The sequence below is a fragment of the Falco punctatus genome (genome assembly GCF_963210335.1).
Source record: "Falco punctatus genome assembly, chromosome: 9".
NCBI classification, from domain to species: Eukaryota; Metazoa; Chordata; class Aves; order Falconiformes; family Falconidae; genus Falco; species Falco punctatus.
The window spans coordinates 45801914-45821172 of NC_137589.1; the positions used below are offsets into that span (position 1 = coordinate 45801914).

The 19259-nt window shown below is 53.9% G+C and overlaps 2 protein-coding genes across 7 annotated transcripts in view; one reads left to right on the forward strand and one right to left on the reverse strand.

Moving 5' to 3' along the window:
- Nucleotides 1–559: 559 nt before the first annotated feature.
- DBH (dopamine beta-hydroxylase) lies at nucleotides 560–14816 on the forward strand. 3 transcript variants are annotated; one of them, XM_080400840.1, is made up of 12 exons: nucleotides 560–996; nucleotides 3258–3404; nucleotides 4781–5038; nucleotides 6440–6616; nucleotides 7049–7151; nucleotides 8673–8839; nucleotides 9572–9715; nucleotides 9817–9855; nucleotides 10675–10734; nucleotides 11341–11468; nucleotides 12072–12231; nucleotides 14677–14816. In XM_080400840.1, the coding sequence occupies exons 1-12, from the start codon at nucleotides 616–618 to the stop codon at nucleotides 14809–14811; spliced, it is 1899 nt and encodes a 632-aa protein (XP_080256966.1). In that variant the 5' UTR covers nucleotides 560–615; the 3' UTR covers nucleotides 14812–14816. The 3 variants fall into 3 exon arrangements, 2 of the variants coding, with proteins under 2 accessions (XP_080256966.1, XP_080256967.1); XM_080400841.1 differs by lacking the exon at nucleotides 9817–9855; XR_013930287.1 differs by lacking the exons at nucleotides 12072–12231; nucleotides 14677–14816 and having other exon boundaries at nucleotides 10675–10912; nucleotides 11341–11432.
- SARDH (sarcosine dehydrogenase) overlaps nucleotides 14816–19259 on the reverse strand; it is a gene marked incomplete at its 3' end in the record, with an annotated part of 31385 nt that continues 26941 nt past the window's right edge. For 3 of the 4 annotated variants that reach the window (XM_080400828.1, XM_080400830.1, XM_080400831.1), the window contains one exon: nucleotides 17857–17982. In XM_080400828.1, coding sequence (XP_080256954.1) covers nucleotides 17857–17982 — 126 coding nt within the window. Of the gene's footprint in view, nucleotides 17983–19259 lie in introns of all 4 variants that reach the window. The other variant, XM_080400829.1, reaches the window with a different exon arrangement.

Below are 19259 nucleotides of genomic sequence, written 5' to 3' on the forward strand. Positions count from 1 at the left end.
TTCTGGCTGTGCTTGGGCCAGCTTATCTGCAAGCCACAGACCTGCATTGTTACTCAGAGGAGCAAAAAGAAAACAGGGATGCACATAGTGATACCCTGGCCTGCACCCAGCAGAGCATGGGCAGGGAGCAGGAATGGGGCTCTGCACCTGTCTGGCAGCTGATCCTGGGCTTTGATCCCCCCCGAGTCTGGCCACCTTTGGGGTGATAAGCGATCCCGGGCTGGAGGACATGGGATCTGTGGCTGGGATTGCTATCCTGGAGCTTTTGCCCCGCAGAGCGCAGGCAGGGCTGGCTGCAGAGCCGGGCGAGAGGCAGCGCAAGCAGCACAGAGTGTACCCACGCAGGGCTCAGCACAATCAGCCTGCGAGTAAACAGCCCTTCCCAGCCACTAAGGAAGATTTAAGAGCGAATAACATCAGCTCAGTCAAATTCAATTGCTATTGATAATGTCCATGTGCAATTAGAACCAATTAAGGGGAAGCAGCGAATGACAAGTGTCTGGCCAGGAGGTGGGGGCGGGGTGGGGGTGTCAATACAACAGTGCAATTTCCCAACAACCAAATGCAATTAAAGAGTGTCACTTCCCCGGCTTGCCCAGGAGGGCCAGCACATAAATGGGCAAAGCCAGGTGCAGGGGTGCCGTCCTGCCCAGCATGCAGACCTCCAGGAGCAAGCCCTGTCCCTGCCCCAGCTTCAAGCTGCGGGAAGTGGCATCCATGTACTTCACCATGATCGCTGTGTTCCTGGTCATCTTGGTGGTGGTCCTGCAGGGCTCGGCACCCCGCCAGAGTGATTTTCCCTACAAAGTGCCCCTCGATCCCCAGGGGCTGCTCGAGCTCTCCTGGAACGTCAGCTACACGGAGCAAGCCGTGCATTTCCAGCTCCTCATCAAGGACCTGCAGTTTGGGCTCCTTTTTGGGATGTCGGACAGAGGCGAGTTTGAGAATGCAGACCTGGCCGTGCTCTGGAGCGATGGGCACAATTCCTATTTTGGGGTGAGTTGCTTGTATGTTTGCATGGCTGCTTTTGGGGTTGCCTCCCTGCGCGTGAATCTGACTCATGGTTGGAAGGAGTGGGGCTGATCCAGGGCACGGCACATGCTGGACCGCTCCCGCTGCTCAGGAGGACGGGGTCCCAAAGGGCTTGGGGGTTTCTATCCCGGAGGAACCCACAGATCAGGTCTACACTGTGGGTTTGGCATAGGCTCTTAAACCCAAAGAGAAAAAGAACAAATACAGCAGCACATCAGCAAGGTGAATGGAGCCAGAACCCCTACTGGCTTAGCTGCAAAGAGCTCCAACAGGTGATGGTACAGACCAGCTCGCACTCACACATGCAGGATGCATCAACACCTTGTGCGCTGCTGTCAGTCACATTAAAAATTAAGCACAGCTCCTGTTATTGACTTTGAGACAGTGCAAAAGTTCTCAGCCAGAAAGGCTGCCCCTGCCAGCACCACCAAGCCAGCTGGAGTCAAGTTCGATGCTACCGCAGAGATCGCCAGGACAGCAAAACACAGCCTGACGGCCACCGGCCAGTGGCACGGTGTGCTCCGAAATCAGGCAAATGTATCTTGGTGATAGTAGATGGGGGCAACCCATTTCTGATTTTGCTGATTGAGATTGCTACTGCAAATCGCTGTCCGTTCTGACACAGTCTCGCTTGCCCAGGTTCTTGTTTGGTTTGCCTTGCCACAGGGGCTGCAGTTACAGTAGCCACCCCTGTGCTCTCCAGCAGCTTCAAATCCCCAGACCACCACATCAGGCTTATTGCAATTGCACTTGGCTGCAGAAAGCAATTCACATTTCTCCCCATGTGAGGCTTTCCAGTAAGTTAAATTTTACCTCTCTGCTTACTTCAAATTAACCATAAAATACGTTCTTTCACAATCCGCCGCAATGTGATCTGCAGTGTAATGAAAGGATGAAAAGAAGGGCTTATTATCTGTACTGTTTTCCTGCTAATTACCAGCCATTCAGGATGTGTGGTAGCCCAAATGCTACAGTATTTCACAGCGTCATGTTAAAAAAACATAAAGCATCATTTCTAATCTGCCTTCGTGTGCTCACCGAAAAGACAAACGGCGCTGAATTAAACACGGGGCAGCATTTGGGCTTTCTCTTCAGTTGATGCTAAACAGCATCCTGCAAGGAGATTTCTATAAATCTCTCCAGTCCTGGTTTTCTCTCTCCCAGCAGCCTGTTTTCCGGATAAGTATGTCAGCTGTTAAAAAGATTCAGATGCTTAACCCCCCATGTACTACAAGATTAATTTGCACACCATATTCCTATGAAAACAAATGTCATGCTAGCTTCATGTAGCTGATTTTACTCTCCCCCTCTAAGGACAATATGTTCTCGAAATATGACTCTATACTTCTGGCTGAAATGATGCCAAGATGCTTTATTCTTTTCCTTCTGTGTCATACCCCCCGTCCCGCCCCCCCCGTCCCCCGAGATAAGAGAACCGATGCCACTTGTGTACGTAGGACGAGGTACTTCTTAAGTGCCTTTTCTCAGTAAACAAAATATATCAACGGGAGATGCAAAAGATCAAGACAAAAACACTGTTCAAATCCAAATTATTGCAGGATTTTATATGCCAAACCTTCAAATCCTTAAACACAGGATAACTTAGGGCTTTGCTTCTCAGTGTGGTTTTGTCACCACCGTCAACAACGAGCATCCTGAAACAACCTGGCCACAACAAATGAAGGATTTTGAAAAGGGTAGCAATTTCTAAGGCTGACACTACAGCTCAGCAAGAGTCTGATCTTAAATTGAGAGTAGTGGGTGTGTGGCAAGGGTCTTGGATAGCACAACACCCCCCTAGAAGTTCCCCCCCAGGCAAATACACCCAAAACACAGCACAGCCCGATGCAACACCTTCAGGTGTCCCTGTAGGCTTTCCTCCTCCCATGTCCTTTACCGCAGTCGCATCTCAGCTTGTAAAGGTCTTTTCTGCAGACTGTTATTGCTGGGTCACATATTTCACAGGTCTGCCCATGCTCAGCACCGAAGGTCTCGCGGCAGGGGCTGAGCCAGCACAGCTCTGCCTGTGGGCTGCTGGAGGGGAGCGTGGGGCAACCAAACAGGCTCCCTCCACCTCTGGGATGTGGAGGGTGAACCAACCAGAGGGTGCAGAGGAGGAGGAACCCACAACCCATGGTACTGTCGGAGGTCACCGCTGTGGGCTCCTCAGGCTGAGCAGGGCCAGCGGAGCCTCCTGGCTGAGCAGGATGCTCTTCATCCCACAGGATGCCTGGAGCGATGCCACGGGGCAGATCCACATGGACTCGCAGCAGGACTATCAGCTCCTTGGGGCTCGAAGGGCTCCTGAGGGGCTCTACCTCCTCTTCAGAAGAGCCTTCAGCACCTGTGACCCCAAGGACTACATTATAGAGGTACAGCGTCGCATTCACCCTGCTTTAGCACACCCCAGCCCTGTCCCATGGGGCAGAGCTCCAAACCCCAGCCTGAGTGGTTATACCTGACCAGTGTTTTTTTTCATGGGCAGCATCAGATGTTTCTGCTGTCTAGGGCAGAAGGGAAGTGTGCTACAGATGTCAGTCCTGGGACACGAGTAAAGTTTGGCACGATCTATTTACAACCCCTTATAAACCTCTATAAAGTGTAGATTTTAGCTCGTTTGCATCATCCACTCCTGTTAAGCATGTGTTAAGGCTATATAAATACCCTCCTGCATCACTCCGGTTGCAGTCTGGAACCAACTGTTTGGAGTGTTACAAAGAGGCGTTGGTGTTGTTCAACGGGAGGCAAAGAGGAGGGTTGTGGCAGGAGCCCGAGCAAAGCAACGGCAGATAGAGCTGCTGCGGTGTGGCTCGGTGAAGTCCCTCTGGGTCTGCATTCACCGCTCCCCCATGAGATGGGATCTGGGCAAAACCTTCCCAGTAGGGATGCTGAAGAGCTCCAGGGTCTCAGCCATGGACGCTGTGTGCAGGCAGGAATCAGTGCAAGGCTCATTTCAGATGAAAGCCTTTGATGGGCAGGATATTTTAAAGCCAACGTGGGCACAGAACGTCCTTCAATTTTTGCTGCTGGTTTTCAAAAGCTTGTCTTGTGGTGAGAAATGTCTACCGTCTGCCAAAACACAGAGAGCCCTGGAGGAAAAAAATCTGTGTATGGGCCAGGAATAGACTTGCAGGTCTTTATTCCATGACCCTTTAAGAAAAAAATATTCTCTTTTTCCTTTCTTCCTTACCTCCTGCCCAGAGCTCACTGGGTTCAGCAGCAGTTCCCTTGCTCGCAGTAGACTTTCAGCAGAGCTTCTTGCGGTAACCCCCCAGCAGAAGCCAGGAAAATGGGAGGATTTCGGGAGGATTTCAGGGAGAAGTTTTGTTCCTGATGTTCCTCCCAGGCTGCTGCCCATGGCTGTTGCTGGGGCTGTGCTGCCGGGTGGGATGAGCCCTGAACCAATGTGGTTGTCCCAGCCTGGAGCTTAGGAAAGACAAGGAGCTCTGAAAGAGGGAAGAGATGTTACTCTTACGGAACTGATGCCATCTAGGGAAAACTTTTCAGACTCTCCCAACCAGTAGGGAACCCTCTGTGATCACATCAGCCAAAGAAATAGCCTGAAATCTACAGTCTTCCTGGGACAGCACAGCAAAGTGAGCTACTGGTGAAGCCAGGGTGGCTTCTCATCTGGGGATGGGTCAAAAGGCCCACTCCTGGGTTTGTGCCACCAATACTAGCACTAATAGTCCATGCAGTTTGTGTTCTACCATGAAAAGCTACCTGCTCTACTTTGCTTTCTCTTCAGGATGGCACCGTGCACCTTATCTACGGGATCCTGGCAAAACCGGTCCATTCCCTCCAAGCCATCAACATCTCTGCCATTCACAGGGGACTGCAGAGGGTGCAGCTGCTAAAGCCCAACATCACCATCCCTGAGCTGCCCAGTGACATGAAGACCATGGAGATAACAGCCCCTGACATTGTCATTCCCAGCCAGGAAACAACCTACTGGTGTTACATGACAGAGCTGCCAGACAGCTTCCCCAAACATCATATTATCATGGTAAGAGGCAGGGGAAGAGGGTTGCTTTCCCTGGTGCAGATCAGCAGTCATGTTGACATTCAGCCATTCTGCAAAGTCCACCGCTTCCCTGCCCTTTCACATGGAGGCTTTCAGACCCATATGTCTTCCACAACATGGTACCAAAACATCTCCCAGAGCCACCCCACCAGCCAGCAGCATCCTCACGTCTCCTAGAGACTTCAGAATCAGAATCTTCTCAGTGTGAGGTGGCCGGTTGGTGACTTTCCAGCCAGCACATCCAGCAGGTACCAGGCTAGGCTCAGAGCATCTCCCTTGCAGAGCTGACCCCCTGCAGAAGGCAGAGCTGTAGCCATCAAGGACAGACCTTCAGCAGGATTATGGTACACAGTGAACCATAAGGAACATATAAAACGGGAAACAAAGGAACAGGGCTGGCAAGTGCAGGGCAGAGCAAGCCAGGATATGAGCTGGCTTCTAAAAGATTAGGCATACTCCAAAAAAAACCCCAACCCACCACAAAAGGGGTTACAGATGTAAATGCAACTTGTGTGCATTGCCCAGCCGTGTTGCACGTGCTTGGGTTGCCTCCCTCAAAGTGGAGGCACTGGGGCAAGGCGTACCGTCCACCATGAGCATCACCCCGGCAGGTGTGGGGGTGGCTCGGCAGATGACCTGTTGCACCCAGGGTCAAAACCACACAACAGGGAGAGGGAAAACCTGACACATGAGCCGAAGCGAGTGCTTAGTGATTTATAGGGGAGAGACGACGCTGCAAAGGAAAACTCAGAAGGAGGATTTTCTCTCCGACAGATGGTGTGAAATGAATCATCTGTGTGTAAGTAAAAAGTGTGTACCTCCTGATACCTTCCCGCTGCTGCGGATCATTTCTACAGCTGGCACTTTTAGCCAGAGCCGGTCCTCAGGCTTGTTTGAAGTCACTCTCTCTACCCCCGATCCCCCTCTCTGTGCCCCAAACGGCTGGTGGCCAGAAACAAAACTCAATAGCTGCAGGCAGAGCCACCACAACGTGGCCAGGACCTTCTTTAGGAAAGAACAGTGTTGCCAGGGTCACCTCAGCCCTGAAAAAATGGCAAAGGACTCAGTCATCACAAAGCAGATCAAGATCTTGTGCTGATCAGGTGCATCTGTCACCGGAGAAGGGATGAGATGTTTCTCTATGGGTTCTGGTGGATTCTGGGTTGGTCCCAAAGCCAACCAGGAGCTCTTGGCCCTTGATGCCTCATGCCCAGAGCAACCTTCCCTCCCCATCAGGCAGCAGAAACTGCCCCCCATTCAGTAAGGGATAGCAGCCATACCTGCCTTGGGCTCCTTGGGGAGCCTGCACAGACAGCAGCCCCCGGGGGTGGGCTCTCACCAAACTTTCTTAATGCGTCCTCCTCCTCGGATGCTGCTTTGCAGTATGAGCCAGTGATCACGGCAGGAAACGAGGCCCTGGTCCACCACATGGAAGTCTTCCAGTGTGCTGCTGAGTTCGACAGCTTCCCCCAGTACAACGGGCCCTGCGACTCCAAGATGAAGCCAAACCGGCTCAACTACTGCAGGCACGTGCTTGCAGCGTGGGCCATGGGAGCGCAGGTGGGTGCGAGATGGGACCCGCTGCCCTGGATGAAAACTTTGCTCCTGGCCACTTTCCTGCTGCCTGCCAACCCTTCCCAATCCCATCTTGGGATCGCCCCATGCAGGCTGCCCCAACCCCGTTCCCTGCTGGGTTCAGCTCTGTCTGACCTCCCCATCCTTCCCGCTGGACATATCTGAGTTTCCACCTCACCCCAGCCCACCTCCTCAGTGCCATGAGTTGGTGCAATGCCCCTACTCAGTGGTTATGCCATTGCACGTGCATGCTGGCATGCGAGAAGCTTTTGGAAGCAAGACCAGCTCAGCAAGCACAACCAAGAGCACCAGCCATGTCCCTCAGCCCACAGTGGGGGTCAGGTTTATGCCCAGACATTTCCCTTAGACTTTTCAGCCTTGTCCACCACCCCCTTAACACCCTCCCTCTGCTTCCAGGCTTTCTACTACCCTGAAGAAGCAGGTCTGGCCTTCGGTGGCTCAGGCTCCTCCAGATATTTGCGCCTTGAGATCCACTATCACAATCCCATGGTGTTCAAAGGTGAGTGGGTGCGTGGCAATGCCTGGTGCCTCCCCAGCAAGGCAGTGGCAGAAGAGCTGGGTAAATGCCAGGGGCTGCTGCCCTGCAGGGGAGAACTCCATGTTTCATACAGAAAGAAAACTTGGCTCAAATCATAGCCCTGTTTGCAACTTTTTGGAGACCTGATGGTCCAGATCTGTCCTTGCAGGAGGAATACATAAAATTCCCATCATGCTGCTGCCTTTCAGGTCTCAGCAAAGTCATCCTCACCAGAGGCTGGACCCATCCTTGTGCATGCCCAGCAGCAGGGAGGGATGCTTGGGGAAAGGAGCCCGGCTGAGCCTGCAGCCCTGCAGGCAGAAAACTGCCCCTACATGTTGTTCTGCAGGGCATGATCCAAGGCATCACCAGCATCTAGTTGGGCTGCCACAGGGAGTCCCTCCAATTTCTGCGCAAGGTGGTGGTGGGTCTGAGCTCAGAGCCAAGAGCAACAGCAATGCCGAAGTCACCAGAGAGACAGCAGCAGCCTGGCTGGGGATGGGGGAATTTAGATGTTGTTTTACTGGTACTCCTGCTTCGATAACATTGTCAGGAGACACATTTAAAAAAAAAGAAAAGGATTCCAAACAAACCAGTTTCTTCATTAACATAAAAACAAGTAGCTTCTTGACTACCCAAGTATATTTTTAGGAGACCAGAGCATATGTACTGTGGATCAATCATAGCACATTCGGCAACTCGAGAAGAAACACGTCTATAAATACAGAGCTCATGTCTTTCATAATTTATCTGCTTTTTCATGTTAACCAATAGTGTCTCCCCCGTTATTCTTATCCTTGGGTGGGCTCCAGCCCAGAGACAGGGAGTTCAAAGCCGGCCTGAACCCCTGCTGACCTGCTGAACCTGCCCTGTCCCTTTGCTCTCAGAGCTGGGTGGCAAACGGGTGCCACAGCTCGGCTTTGCATCTCCGCAGAGCTGGCTGCTGCCTCTGCCCGCCTCACGGTCAGCATCTGCCACACCATGGGCACCGGGTCTTCTCCAGCTCCCACCAGCTCCTGAGGGAAGGTTAAATGGAGCAAACTCAAATGCAAGAAAGACCAGAAGCTTTCCAAATGCAAGGAGTACTTGTTCCATAGGCACGTTTCCTCTTGCTTGGCTCCCAATAACAGCATGGCCTTAACTTTTTGGATGTTAAAGATGCAATGAGACATATTTCTGAGGGGGTTCTCTAAAGCACCCCATGACCTGTCCCTCTGCTTTGGGGTCTCCAAAGGCACTCCTTACCTCACTCCCTTGGAGCAATTCAGCCTCAGGCTGGTGTCGTCTCTTAGGGGACCAGGCACATGTCTGGGGCCATTTCATAAAGACTTGCATGAAAGTAACTAGGATTTAGAAAGAACTGCACACATGAAGAAGGCTGCGAGCAAGAGGCTGGTGCATCTCTCCCCACTGCAGCACAGCATCAACTTTCATGCCTGACCTTATCCTAGTGGCCATCACTTCTCCCACAGCGACTTGCAGCCTCATCCTCTCTCCTGCCAGGTCGCCATGACTCCTCGGGGATCCGCCTCTACTACACGGCCACCCTGCGACGCTATGATGCTGCCATCATGGAGCTGGGCTTGGTCTACACACCAGTGATGGCCATTCCCCCAGGCGAGGATGCCTTCATCCTCACAGGCTATTGCACCGACAAATGCACACAGATGGTGAGTGCCCATCCTCTCTGCCCTGGCTTCACTTCGGGGAAGAGAGGTTGCAGATGGCTTTTCCCAGGTCTCAGACAGCAGTGATATGGCACTGAGCTCCAGGCTCCCAATTCCCAGTTTTAAACTTCCCAAACCCTTTACCGTGAGGTTGCACCGGAAAGAAAAATTTGCTGCATATAACAGAGAGCAGCTAGTTGGGATGCACTGAACCCCCCACCCTTGAAGCAGCTCTCCTGGGGACCCATTTGCTCTGGCTCCCGGGGGTACCATTCTCATCAAACTTACTGCCCAGCTGGCCATGCCCTGGTGGTGTTTTCTCTTACAGAGATGGGAAGATTGGCCTCTGCTTCCAAGGAGCTCACCAAGAGCTCTCTCCAAGATGGTTTCAAAAATGCCCACTTTGCTCTCAAGGAAGTTTTAGTGCATGTTTTTGTAGCGCCTACCCAAAAGGAATAATTTGTGCCACCACTAACGAATGCAAGGAAGCAAGCAGCACGGCCAGCTCAGCTGCTCCTGCTGACTTAGGGCACTGCAGCGCATACATTGGATCTGGCAGCAGACCGAGCATCTGTCCCCCTGCAGGGAGCTCACTGCTCCAAGGGAACAGCAATCCTCTAAACCCATGTGGGAGCGCCAGCACAGGGACAGCCAGTCCCAAGCACGCAGCAAAGGGATGCGCAGAAGGGGAGAGGGATGGGGTTGGGCATGGGGGCTTGACTGTCCTTCCCCCAGGCTCTGCCCACTGCCGGCATCCGCATCTTCGCGTCCCAGCTCCATACTCACCTGGCAGGAAGAAAAGTGGTGACAGTGCTGTCCCGGAATGGAAGAGAACAGCAGGTCGTGAATGCCGACGGTCACTACAGCCCTCACTTCCAGGTACAGGGGTCTGCAGGGGCAGTGGGGGGTCCTGGCTGGACATCACCCATGGCACAGAGCCACAGCATTGCTCTGACAATGACCCTTTCCTTCCCTCCCAGGAGATCCGCATGCTGAAGGAGGTGGTTGCAGTTTTTCCAGTGAGTGGCTCCAAAAACCACTGCAGCTTCCAAATAGCACAGGACCTTCCCCTGACCCCACAGCCCCGAGACCCCTGCCTCCTTTACATCACCTCATCACCCCTGCCATCGGGGACCTCCTTGGGGGCTGCAGGAGCACATGGTCCCTGTGGCCCCCAGGTTGTATCTGCCACCCCCGCACTGATGCCTTGGGGACACCAGGGCCCATCCCATATAGCATAAAACCAGTGTGCGGGCAAGTGAACCATGCTGGCAGCTAAATTAAGCACCTAATTTAGCGGGGCTTCCTCTAGCAGAGGGGGGGTCCTCGGGGGGGTGGGTGTGAACCATGCATGCGCTGGTTACCCCTCCCTCCTTGCTTGGTAGAAGAAGAAGAGGCTGGGCAGCAAAGGAATGGGTAAGAGAGGCTGAGCATGCCCCAGGGCTGTACGGGTGAGGAAGGACCTGGTTGCAAAGCAGAGGGCACCTACGGGAGCCATCCTGCCCCAAGAGGCTGCTCAAAGGACTCAGCACTCATTGAAACCATACCCAGGGCTGTGCTCTGGGGGGTCCCTGTTGTCCCATCGAATTCGGTACAGGTTTGGCAACTCAAAATGTTGTTTTGGCAACTCAAAAAAAAAAAAAAAAAGTGCATTTTTTTTTTTAGGTGCTTCAGCCCTGCACAAATTCTTAAAAAGCAAGGAAAGCAGGTAACATGGTCCTAGGGAATGTCCTCACGGGGTGGGCAAGCTCAGCAAGCGCCCCTGCGGCACCGCAGCCGGTGCGGAGAAGGGAAACCCCACACTCACACCTACCCGTGTCTGTGTTTGAACCCCCCAGGGCGACGTACTCACCACCACCTGTACCTACAACACGGAGGACCGGAGCCGAGCCACTGTGGTGAGTGCGGGGGGGAGCTCACGTGCCCATGTGGGGCTGGCGTGTGTTTGCACCCCAGGGCTGGGGGCACCCACAAAGTGGGCACCTGCATGAACCCCGGCTGAATCACAGCCAGAAACCAGAGGGGGATAAAGCAGCAAACCCACAAGGCTCTGCCGCCTGCAGCGGGGATGTTAAGGTGCTAATTGAAAAGTAGCATGTGTCACTCTAATTCCCATCACAAACTGTTCCACTGGGGATTAATTGTAATTAAAGAGAAGTGGCATTTTTTGACAGTACGTGTTATTTTCTTACATAGGCAGCGAAAAAAGTGCCTGTCAGAGGTACCATCAACAGGGACAAAGCTAAATATAGCACAGGGATTATAGGAAATCTGCATTTTAATGTAAACCATACGATCTAGCCCAAAAGTCTGTCCTTGCATAAAGGGCAGATGGGCAGACTGCTGCCCATCCTATGCACCTGAAGGAGCACATATATGCACATATGTGCAGGTTTGCACATACAGGTGCGAGCTTTGTGCTCCTCTTCCCTCCCTGCTGCCTGTGCTGCCCTGGCAGGGCAGAGCTGGACCCGGCTGCCAGCATGTCTGTGTCTGTGCCGCAGGGTGGGTTTGGCATTCTGGAGGAGATGTGCGTGAACTACGTGCACTACTACCCCCAGACGCAGCTGGAGCTGTGCAAAAGCGCGGTGGATCCCGGCTACCTGCACCGATACTTCAACCTCGTGAACAGGTACAAAGCTTCTGCACGGTGGTGCCGAGGGGAGAGGGACCATTGCAGAGGTCTTTGCTAGTTACACTGGGAAAAAGTTTAAAAAGTGGGGTTTGAGGGGCTGGCTGTGCAGTGGGTGTGCAAGGGCACTTGGGCAGCGTGGGTTTCAGGAGCTGTGGCTGCATGCTGGAGCACAGTCCTGCCTCCCCCTGCACCCTGGGCAGGGAGCCAACCCAGGGCTTTAAGGGTGGCTGTGCAGTGAGAACCTCCAGGAAAGGAGAGCATTCCTGGGGAGGGACTTCCCAGTCACTGCATGACCAAGTGCTTCTGTGAAAAATACTCCTCACAACCCAAGGCAGACACCAAGCATCCCTGCCAGAGGAGCAGGTGGCAGCTCGTTCACCCCCGGCGAGAGGGGTGAGATGCTGGCCTTGCGCAGGGGGTCCCACTCCGGGGCAGTCCGGCTGGCCCCAGATCTTCCCTGCAGGTGCCAGCTGTGCTCTCCCTGCTCCCAGCGCCAACTCCAGAGCCATCCCAAGCTTTAGGCAGGGAGGAATTAGACACATCCAGCGCTGAAAGGGGACAGCACTGCTGCGTTTCAGTGTGGCATTTCTCCTGCCCCAGCTTTAACGATGAGGAGGTCTGCACGTGCCCACAGGTCTCCGTCCCACAGCAGTTTTTCTCCATCCCCTGGAACATGTTCAACAGAGACGTGCTGAAGTCCTTCTACAGCTTCGCTCCAATCTCCATGCACTGCAACAAATCCTCAGCTGTCCAGTTCCCGGTACGTACAGCTTCATAACCAAAGCTTCACGACAAAACTCCCAGACATAGGTCTCCAGTGCTCAGGACGTGGCTGAACCCAGTGGGCTCAGGGCAGCGAGCTGGAGCTGCCCAGGGAACGCTGGCATCAGCAGGACACTGAGCCCAGCCCAGACCCGGTGCTTAAAACAATACGGCATGAGCCCACCGTGGATGTGCTCGGCCCGATTCAATTAAGAAATGCATTTGCATAAAGTGATTTTGAGGCTGCTTTCGCTGAGCGTTAAAGCAGGGCTAGCTCCAGAACCAAAGAGAAATGTGAGGTGGTTTTGAGGATTTTGGCAAATGACATCAGGTCCCAGCAGAGCGAGTTCATTACGTGCAGCATCTGTGCAGCCTCCAAATGTGGCGATCCAGCAAAATGTGAAGGATAAAGGGCCATGAGATCTTTAAAGGAAACCCAGGCCCAGTGATGATGGTCATGACAATGGTGGTGATGAAGATTTAAAACTACTCATGGTCCCTATCACCATTAGCTCCCGATGCCACTTATCAGTGTAATAAACTTACATGATCTGCTATTTCTGGATCCAGTGCTATCCACCCTAGCACCGGAGGATGCCAAGCTGATTGCAGGGAAGACCACCAGCTTTCTGCCCAGGTAAATCCCCTTTAGCAAAAGTCTTCTCTGTCTGGAGGGGACAGAAACCTTCCAGTTCCCTGGAGTCAGAGACCTGGCACCTCCCGGTTGTGCAGAACTCTGCTGCAGGGACAGAAGTGGTGCAGAAGTTTTGTGCAGCAGCAGAATTATGAATTAAGCCTCTTGCTTACAGCCCAGACAAGTCTCTTGATATCAGAGAGGTCTGGGGGCCAGCCAGGAAGAGACTCGAGCGGAGCAGAGCTGATGCTGGCACGAAGTGGGTCATGAGCATTGCAGCGAGGGTGAAGGAGCCGAGCTGCCCCTCCTGCTCTGCTGGTGTTTTCAGAGCGAGCCCAATTTTAAGACATCTCATTTATTCCACACTGTTTCTGCCAAGAGAAAAGCGCCAGCTTCTAATTAAGCTCATGTTTTTGCAGTTCAGCGATCTCAAACCTGACAAGATTTCTGGAAGGACTGAGTGCTGTTAATTACTGAGCTAAATCTCAAGATAACACTTGTGAGTGGCTGCAGGGACGTTGCTGTCCCCGAGTCCCTTGCACCTTCAAGAGCTCACAGTGAGCTCTCCATACGCTCTATATTCAGATTTCCACTTGCACTGAAAACAACAACTATCAAGACAGTCCCAATGCCTTTGATGTGCTCCAAAAGCAGGCAAGGGGTGAGCCCAAGCTTTGGGACGTACCGGCAGGGCAGACCACCGCAGCAGGTGGGCTCGGGGCTGAGCCCTGGAGCAGGCGCACCCTAAACATGCCTAACTGCTCTCTTAAGCCATAAGTGACAGGAAAAGTGTCTCCAGCTGGTGCTCCAATGCTATCCCCTCTCCGGTCACTCCCCATGTGCCTTGGGAGGGTCCCTCCATCCCCCTCCAGCTTTCCCCAGGGCTTTCCTGGTGCTGGTGCAGGCTCTGGCCCATTTTGCTTGACATACTACAAAGAATTTAATCTGAAACTACAAATTCAACTTTCATCTTCTTGCTGATGACTCATAGCCCTACCTCTCCGCTCCAGACCTCCCTCCTCTTGCTCATGCTGCAGCTCAGCCTCTCACCGACACTTCTGCATGAGCACGCAGCTGGCAGCCAAGCCGTAGCATCAGTGACCCAGACGGATGCAGCCCCTGCCTGCATCCCAACTGGCCACTAACCTGGACCAACATGTCACATTCCAGCTAGATCCTGCCTGGCGGGCTCAGACCTTGGCACTGGCTGAACCTGGCAGATTGGTCCTTGCAGGGAGCATCCCCAAGACAAGGTGCCCCCATGCGTGCACTGAGCTGGGGGTTTGGTCCTGGCCATGGTCACCCTGAGCCCTGATGGCTGTTACAGCCCTTCCCCGGCTTTGCCCAACGGCACCTCACCCTGGTTGCTGCATCCCTCCTGTTCTGCAGCAGCTGCACGTGAACATCCACACTGGCACGCTGCGAACGTCACCTCCATCCAACCATCCTGCCAATACCTGGTAGAAAGTGTTTTCCAGGGCTGGGCTGAGAGCACGGTGGGTCGGTGTGGCTCCCTGGTTTGAGTTGTCTTCATCTGACTTGGCAGGTAACACTTTTTGGGGTGGGAACTCCCTAACTGTGGTGGGTTTGTGCAACATGGTACACCGCAGACGTCTGTGCTGCTAGGGGAATGTGTAGGTGCTTCTGCAATACAAATAATTAGTAATGTCTCATGAGAAAATATCCTGGTTTGGGCTAAAAACACTTCAAGGATTAAGGGTCATTTCATTTTTACAAGTAGGGAGAAATACAGTCTCTTCAAGTACCCAAAACCCCAATTTTGTCTCACAGTGCTGAACTTTCTTGCAGGGCGAGTGGGAGAAGCAGCCGCTTCCCAAAATCACCGAGAGGCTGCAGGAGCCCGTCCTTCGCTGCCCGGCCACCCCGGGGCCTCAGCCTGATGCCCCTGTCCCCCTCAACCTGCGCCAGCTCAGGAGGGACTGACCTGATGCCCGCTCCTTCCATCACAACGGGAAGCACTTCCAGGCAGGAGCATCCACGGGGGACTTTGTCCCATCACTCTCCTGGTACCCTGGTGCCCGCACAGTGATGCCGGCCTGTGCCCCAGCCCCTGCCTCTGCAGGGGGTTAGGGCTCACGAGCATGAGTTCAGAAAGTGCTCTGGAGTTGGAAAGCGCTATATTTAGTGCGTTATTAGCAATCCTGGCTCTGAGTAATGCTGCTTTCCGCCCCCAGAATAATAATGTAGAGGTTTGCTATTGTGCCGTACCCAGCAAGGTCTCGGGGAGGGGGGCGGGGAGCCTGTTTTCCCACAGGGAAACTGAGGCACAGAGCAAAGACCTGTGTGAGAACAGCATACAAGCCTTCCCAGTGCCCTGCGGTCCTGTTAGCTCAGGGCAGCTCCGCAGGTGCTCTCCCAACACCAGTACCTGTGGCAGGGATGGATGGAGGGATGCTGTGACACCCACCCTGCGCTCACCCCCCTGCTGCAGGGACTGCGGCTCCCTGCCACGCTCCTCCTCCCACTCCCCCACGCTGGGGATTATTCGTCTTGACGCCACCAGATGCCAATGGCTGGGAACAAATGATACCTCTGCGAAAGGGTTTAGAGAGGGGGAGGGATGGAGGGAGGGACACTGGGGAAAGACAAACCTTTTGGCAGGAAAAATTACTCCATTAAATATCTAAATGTTAACAAAAAAAAAAAAAAAAAAAAAAGAGAGAGATAAAAAAATTGCTTTTTGCTGTTGAGCTCAAAGGGAGAACACTGCGGAGGAGAGGGAAGGCCGGTGGTGCTGCAGGAGAGCCCGTCCATCCCTGCTGGGTGCCTGCCCTGGGGCGGGTGGGATCCAGGGCAGGGCAGCAGCTGAAACCTGCCCTCCTGGCCACCTTGGGTCCAGGGGCAAACCTCAGGTCAGAGCACTGCAGATCAGAAGGGCCTTTTTTGAAGCAAAACATTATCTTCAGAGGCACGCGGCGGATCCCTGGCTCAGCAGGGAGGCAGCGTGCTCCGTCCCTCATTTATCCCCAGGACAAACAGACAGGAACGTGGCCACCCCCCCCTCTGCCTGCTGCCTGGGTAGAATCAGGGAGTGCAATCACCTTCTATTCAGAGAAAAATTCATCCCAATCTTGCTTTTTAACGTTTCCAGTAAAACCAAAGCATTTGAGAGCTCAAACTCTTGCCCGTGGCGCTTGTTGCACAAGGCTAAGGAATTGACATCAGCTTAAAGAGGGTATAAACCAAGCAAACCTAGTCAAGGGAAATAAAGTGAAAAGCATGCAGTGCAATTATTTCTTCAGGCGGGTGAAAGCTTCAGCAGAAGTCAGGACCTTGCTGTGCCACTAAAGATGGAGCCCAGCAAGGGGACCAGAGCAAGAGACGATTATGGGCACGGGCTGGGAGCAGCCACCCCTTCCCTTGAGCAGCAGGGGGTTCACAGGCTGCATGCCTGCGATGAAAAACCTTCCCTGACTTCTCCGAGACTCACTCGGCACTGCTGGAGGCTGTGGGGCTGGCAGCACGCAGCTCAGCCTCTGCATGCATCCCCCTCTCTGTCGGGAGCTAAAAGAAGGCACCTTCAAGGTGACCTTCAGGAAGATGCCAGCAGAGCAGATGGGACCGCGGAGCCACCAGCGGTCAGGGGCCAAGAGCAGCACCGGTGTAGGTGCCCCAGTTGGTGAGCTTACACCACAGCACCTAGCTGGTCCTGCCTGTACTGGCAGCAGCCCAGAGTACACATAAACACAAACAGTACCAGCAAAGCAGCCGTGGGCCAAAACATGTTCATCAAACTTTTTTTTCCTTCTTCTGTGAATTCAGAGGCTACATACACACATGCAGCAAGGACCCAGATTCCAACGGCACTTGCCTTCAGGAGTTTCTTTTGTTTTCTGGAGGACAACACAAGAATCTCCCCCTCAATTAAGCATCCAGAGGCTGCACGGCACCACCGTGTTTCCCCTGTTGCAAAGTCAGGGGCTGGCACAGACTGGCAGCAACCCCTGGGCACCAACACACTCCCATGGTCACAGCTAAAAACCCAAATTTGCCTTTTACTCTCACGCTCCCACAAACGGATGGGTTCAGGTCTTGGAAGGATCAATCCTGCCCACCTCCTCCAGCCGTCACACACTGAGACAGCCCTTTAAGCACCATGAACAAAATCGAAGCAGGTACTGAATGTTCACACCCCAGGCTGGATTTTTGAAAGGGTCTTAGATGCCCATCATCACTGAAGGCAACAGAGGTGGGTACATAAACCCCCTCTGAATGCGGAGCCGCAACGAAGCGTGTCGCCAAAGCAGGATCTGAAGCTTTGGCTGCGGCTGGGGGGAGATGGGATGGAGGGATGGATCTGGGCTTGCAGAGATGGGAAGAACATGCCTGGAAACCTGGTTTTCCAGCCCATGATTTCACGGTGCAGCAAAACCCAGCAGCGGGCAGAGCACCCACAGCATGAGCCTGGGTGACAGCCCTGGGCCCCCTGCCCCTTCCCTCCATGGCCCCCACGAGTGCTCCCGTTCCGGCACCAGCTCCCCAGGGCACAGCCAGGATGAGGTGACACCCATCAGACACAGCAAAGGACTGGAGGGACAGCAGGTTTGGAAGCTACAGCTGTATTAACAGCAGAGTTGGTTTAAAAAATTCATTTCCAGGCAGCATGAAACTACATTTTGGGGGAAAGGGTTTCCAGCAAAGTCAAAAATTGAAACCACTTCATTTGCAGTCGAGCAAAACACTGTTTTCAGGCTAATTAACCCAGTGAAAAGAATTGTTGCTGTAGTGGTGCTGCTTCATTTAGAAAAAAGGACAACAAAATCTTTGGACTTTTTGGAACCTTTTCCTCCTCTTCCCCTCTAATTTAACCCAAATTTGTTTGAAGAGTTCACTGCAGACAGTGGCCCAGCTCTCCCAGCAGACCCTGGAGCCAGCTGGGGCACCCGGGGGCCGGGAATTCAGCCGGCAGCTCCTAATGGCTTTTTCCATCTCCCCATCCCCACATCCTCAGCACCTGCTGCCGCATGCTCAGTAAAAGCCCTTCACTCGCTTGTTGTCCGGGTCGAACGGGGACTTGGTGTGCGCTCGGGCAGGGTAGGTCACCCCCATCCGCTCCAGCTCGTAGCTGCCGCTCTTCACAAAATCCAGCGAGACCTGCAGGGCAGAGCCATGGTGAACCCCCCCGTTGGGTGCTGTGAGGCACCGGTGGGGCACCAGCCCCCTGCCAGCATCTCAGCTCCATCACTGGGCAAGCTCCCACCCCACAGATCTGCTTTCCACAGAAAACCCAGCTCTGCTGTCCCAGGAGGATGCAAGGAGAGGAGGAAAGTGGATTTTTAAAAGCACTCAGTTTAAAAAAATAAAATAAAAAGAATACAGTATTTAGGGTTTTTTGAGATGGTTTTTTTTTTTCCTGGGGATTTTTTCAGTGGCACCTAGTGCAGGGTGCACTTACAGCCAGGCTGTGGGAGCTCAGTGCCGGAGGGGCCAGAGCAACCAGGCTGGGCTGGGGGATGGCACACCCCAACGGGGTCAGCCCTGGCTGTGGGAGGGGACCGTGGTGGCAGCCAGGATGTCACCACTTGGCATGACAAGCGTGAGCTGTCCCCTCTGCCCACAGGGCTCACCCAGGGCCAGGCAGTGCCGATGGCCCAGACATCCCAGCGCAGGGAAGGGCTGGGGGCTCTCTATGCTGGTGGGTTTTTATCACCTGGAAATTGTTAATGATTTGGCAATGAACAGAATTTTTGTTCCTCTCCTCTCCGCCTCACCCCCTGTACCTCTTCTGCTCCCCTGACTCTCTAGCCCTGATGCTGCAGAGACATGCCCACCCTGGACCCCCTTCCCAGAGGTGGGGAGCATCACGCTCGGTTGCTGAAGGGCCATAACCATGGGAATGAAACTAAAGAGCCACACGCAACACAGCAAAGCCCTGAGCAGCCATGCTGGGCACCCCACTGCCAGGGAGAGGTGCGATCTGCATGCCCTCCTCCAAGGGCTGGGGGTTGATGTGGGGTCTGGGTCCAGCACCAAGCCCCTGATGAGGATGGTATGGGGCAGGGTCCCAGTGCACATCCCCCGAGCATCCTCTGGGCACCGCAAAGCTCCCCGCTCCTTCTGCAATTACTGCCCCAACCGAGTGGGAGTTACCCAGGGAGCGGGGAGATGAGGGCTGCACATTAACAGCTGCTTAATGAGCGCTGGCTGCAGCCAGCCGCAGCGGCCACACGAAGGAGCTGGCAGGGCTGGGGACCCCATGGTGTGACCACACACACGTGGTGCCTCTCATCAGCCCCACTGTGTGCTGCCGCGGCAGAGCCTTCCCCACAGCAGCGTGCGAGCGGCGGAGTGGATGCACCCATCAGGATGCGCTCAGCACCGCTCTGCTGCATTGGTGCCTCGCTGGAGGCTGGAGGGGACTGTCCCCCTGC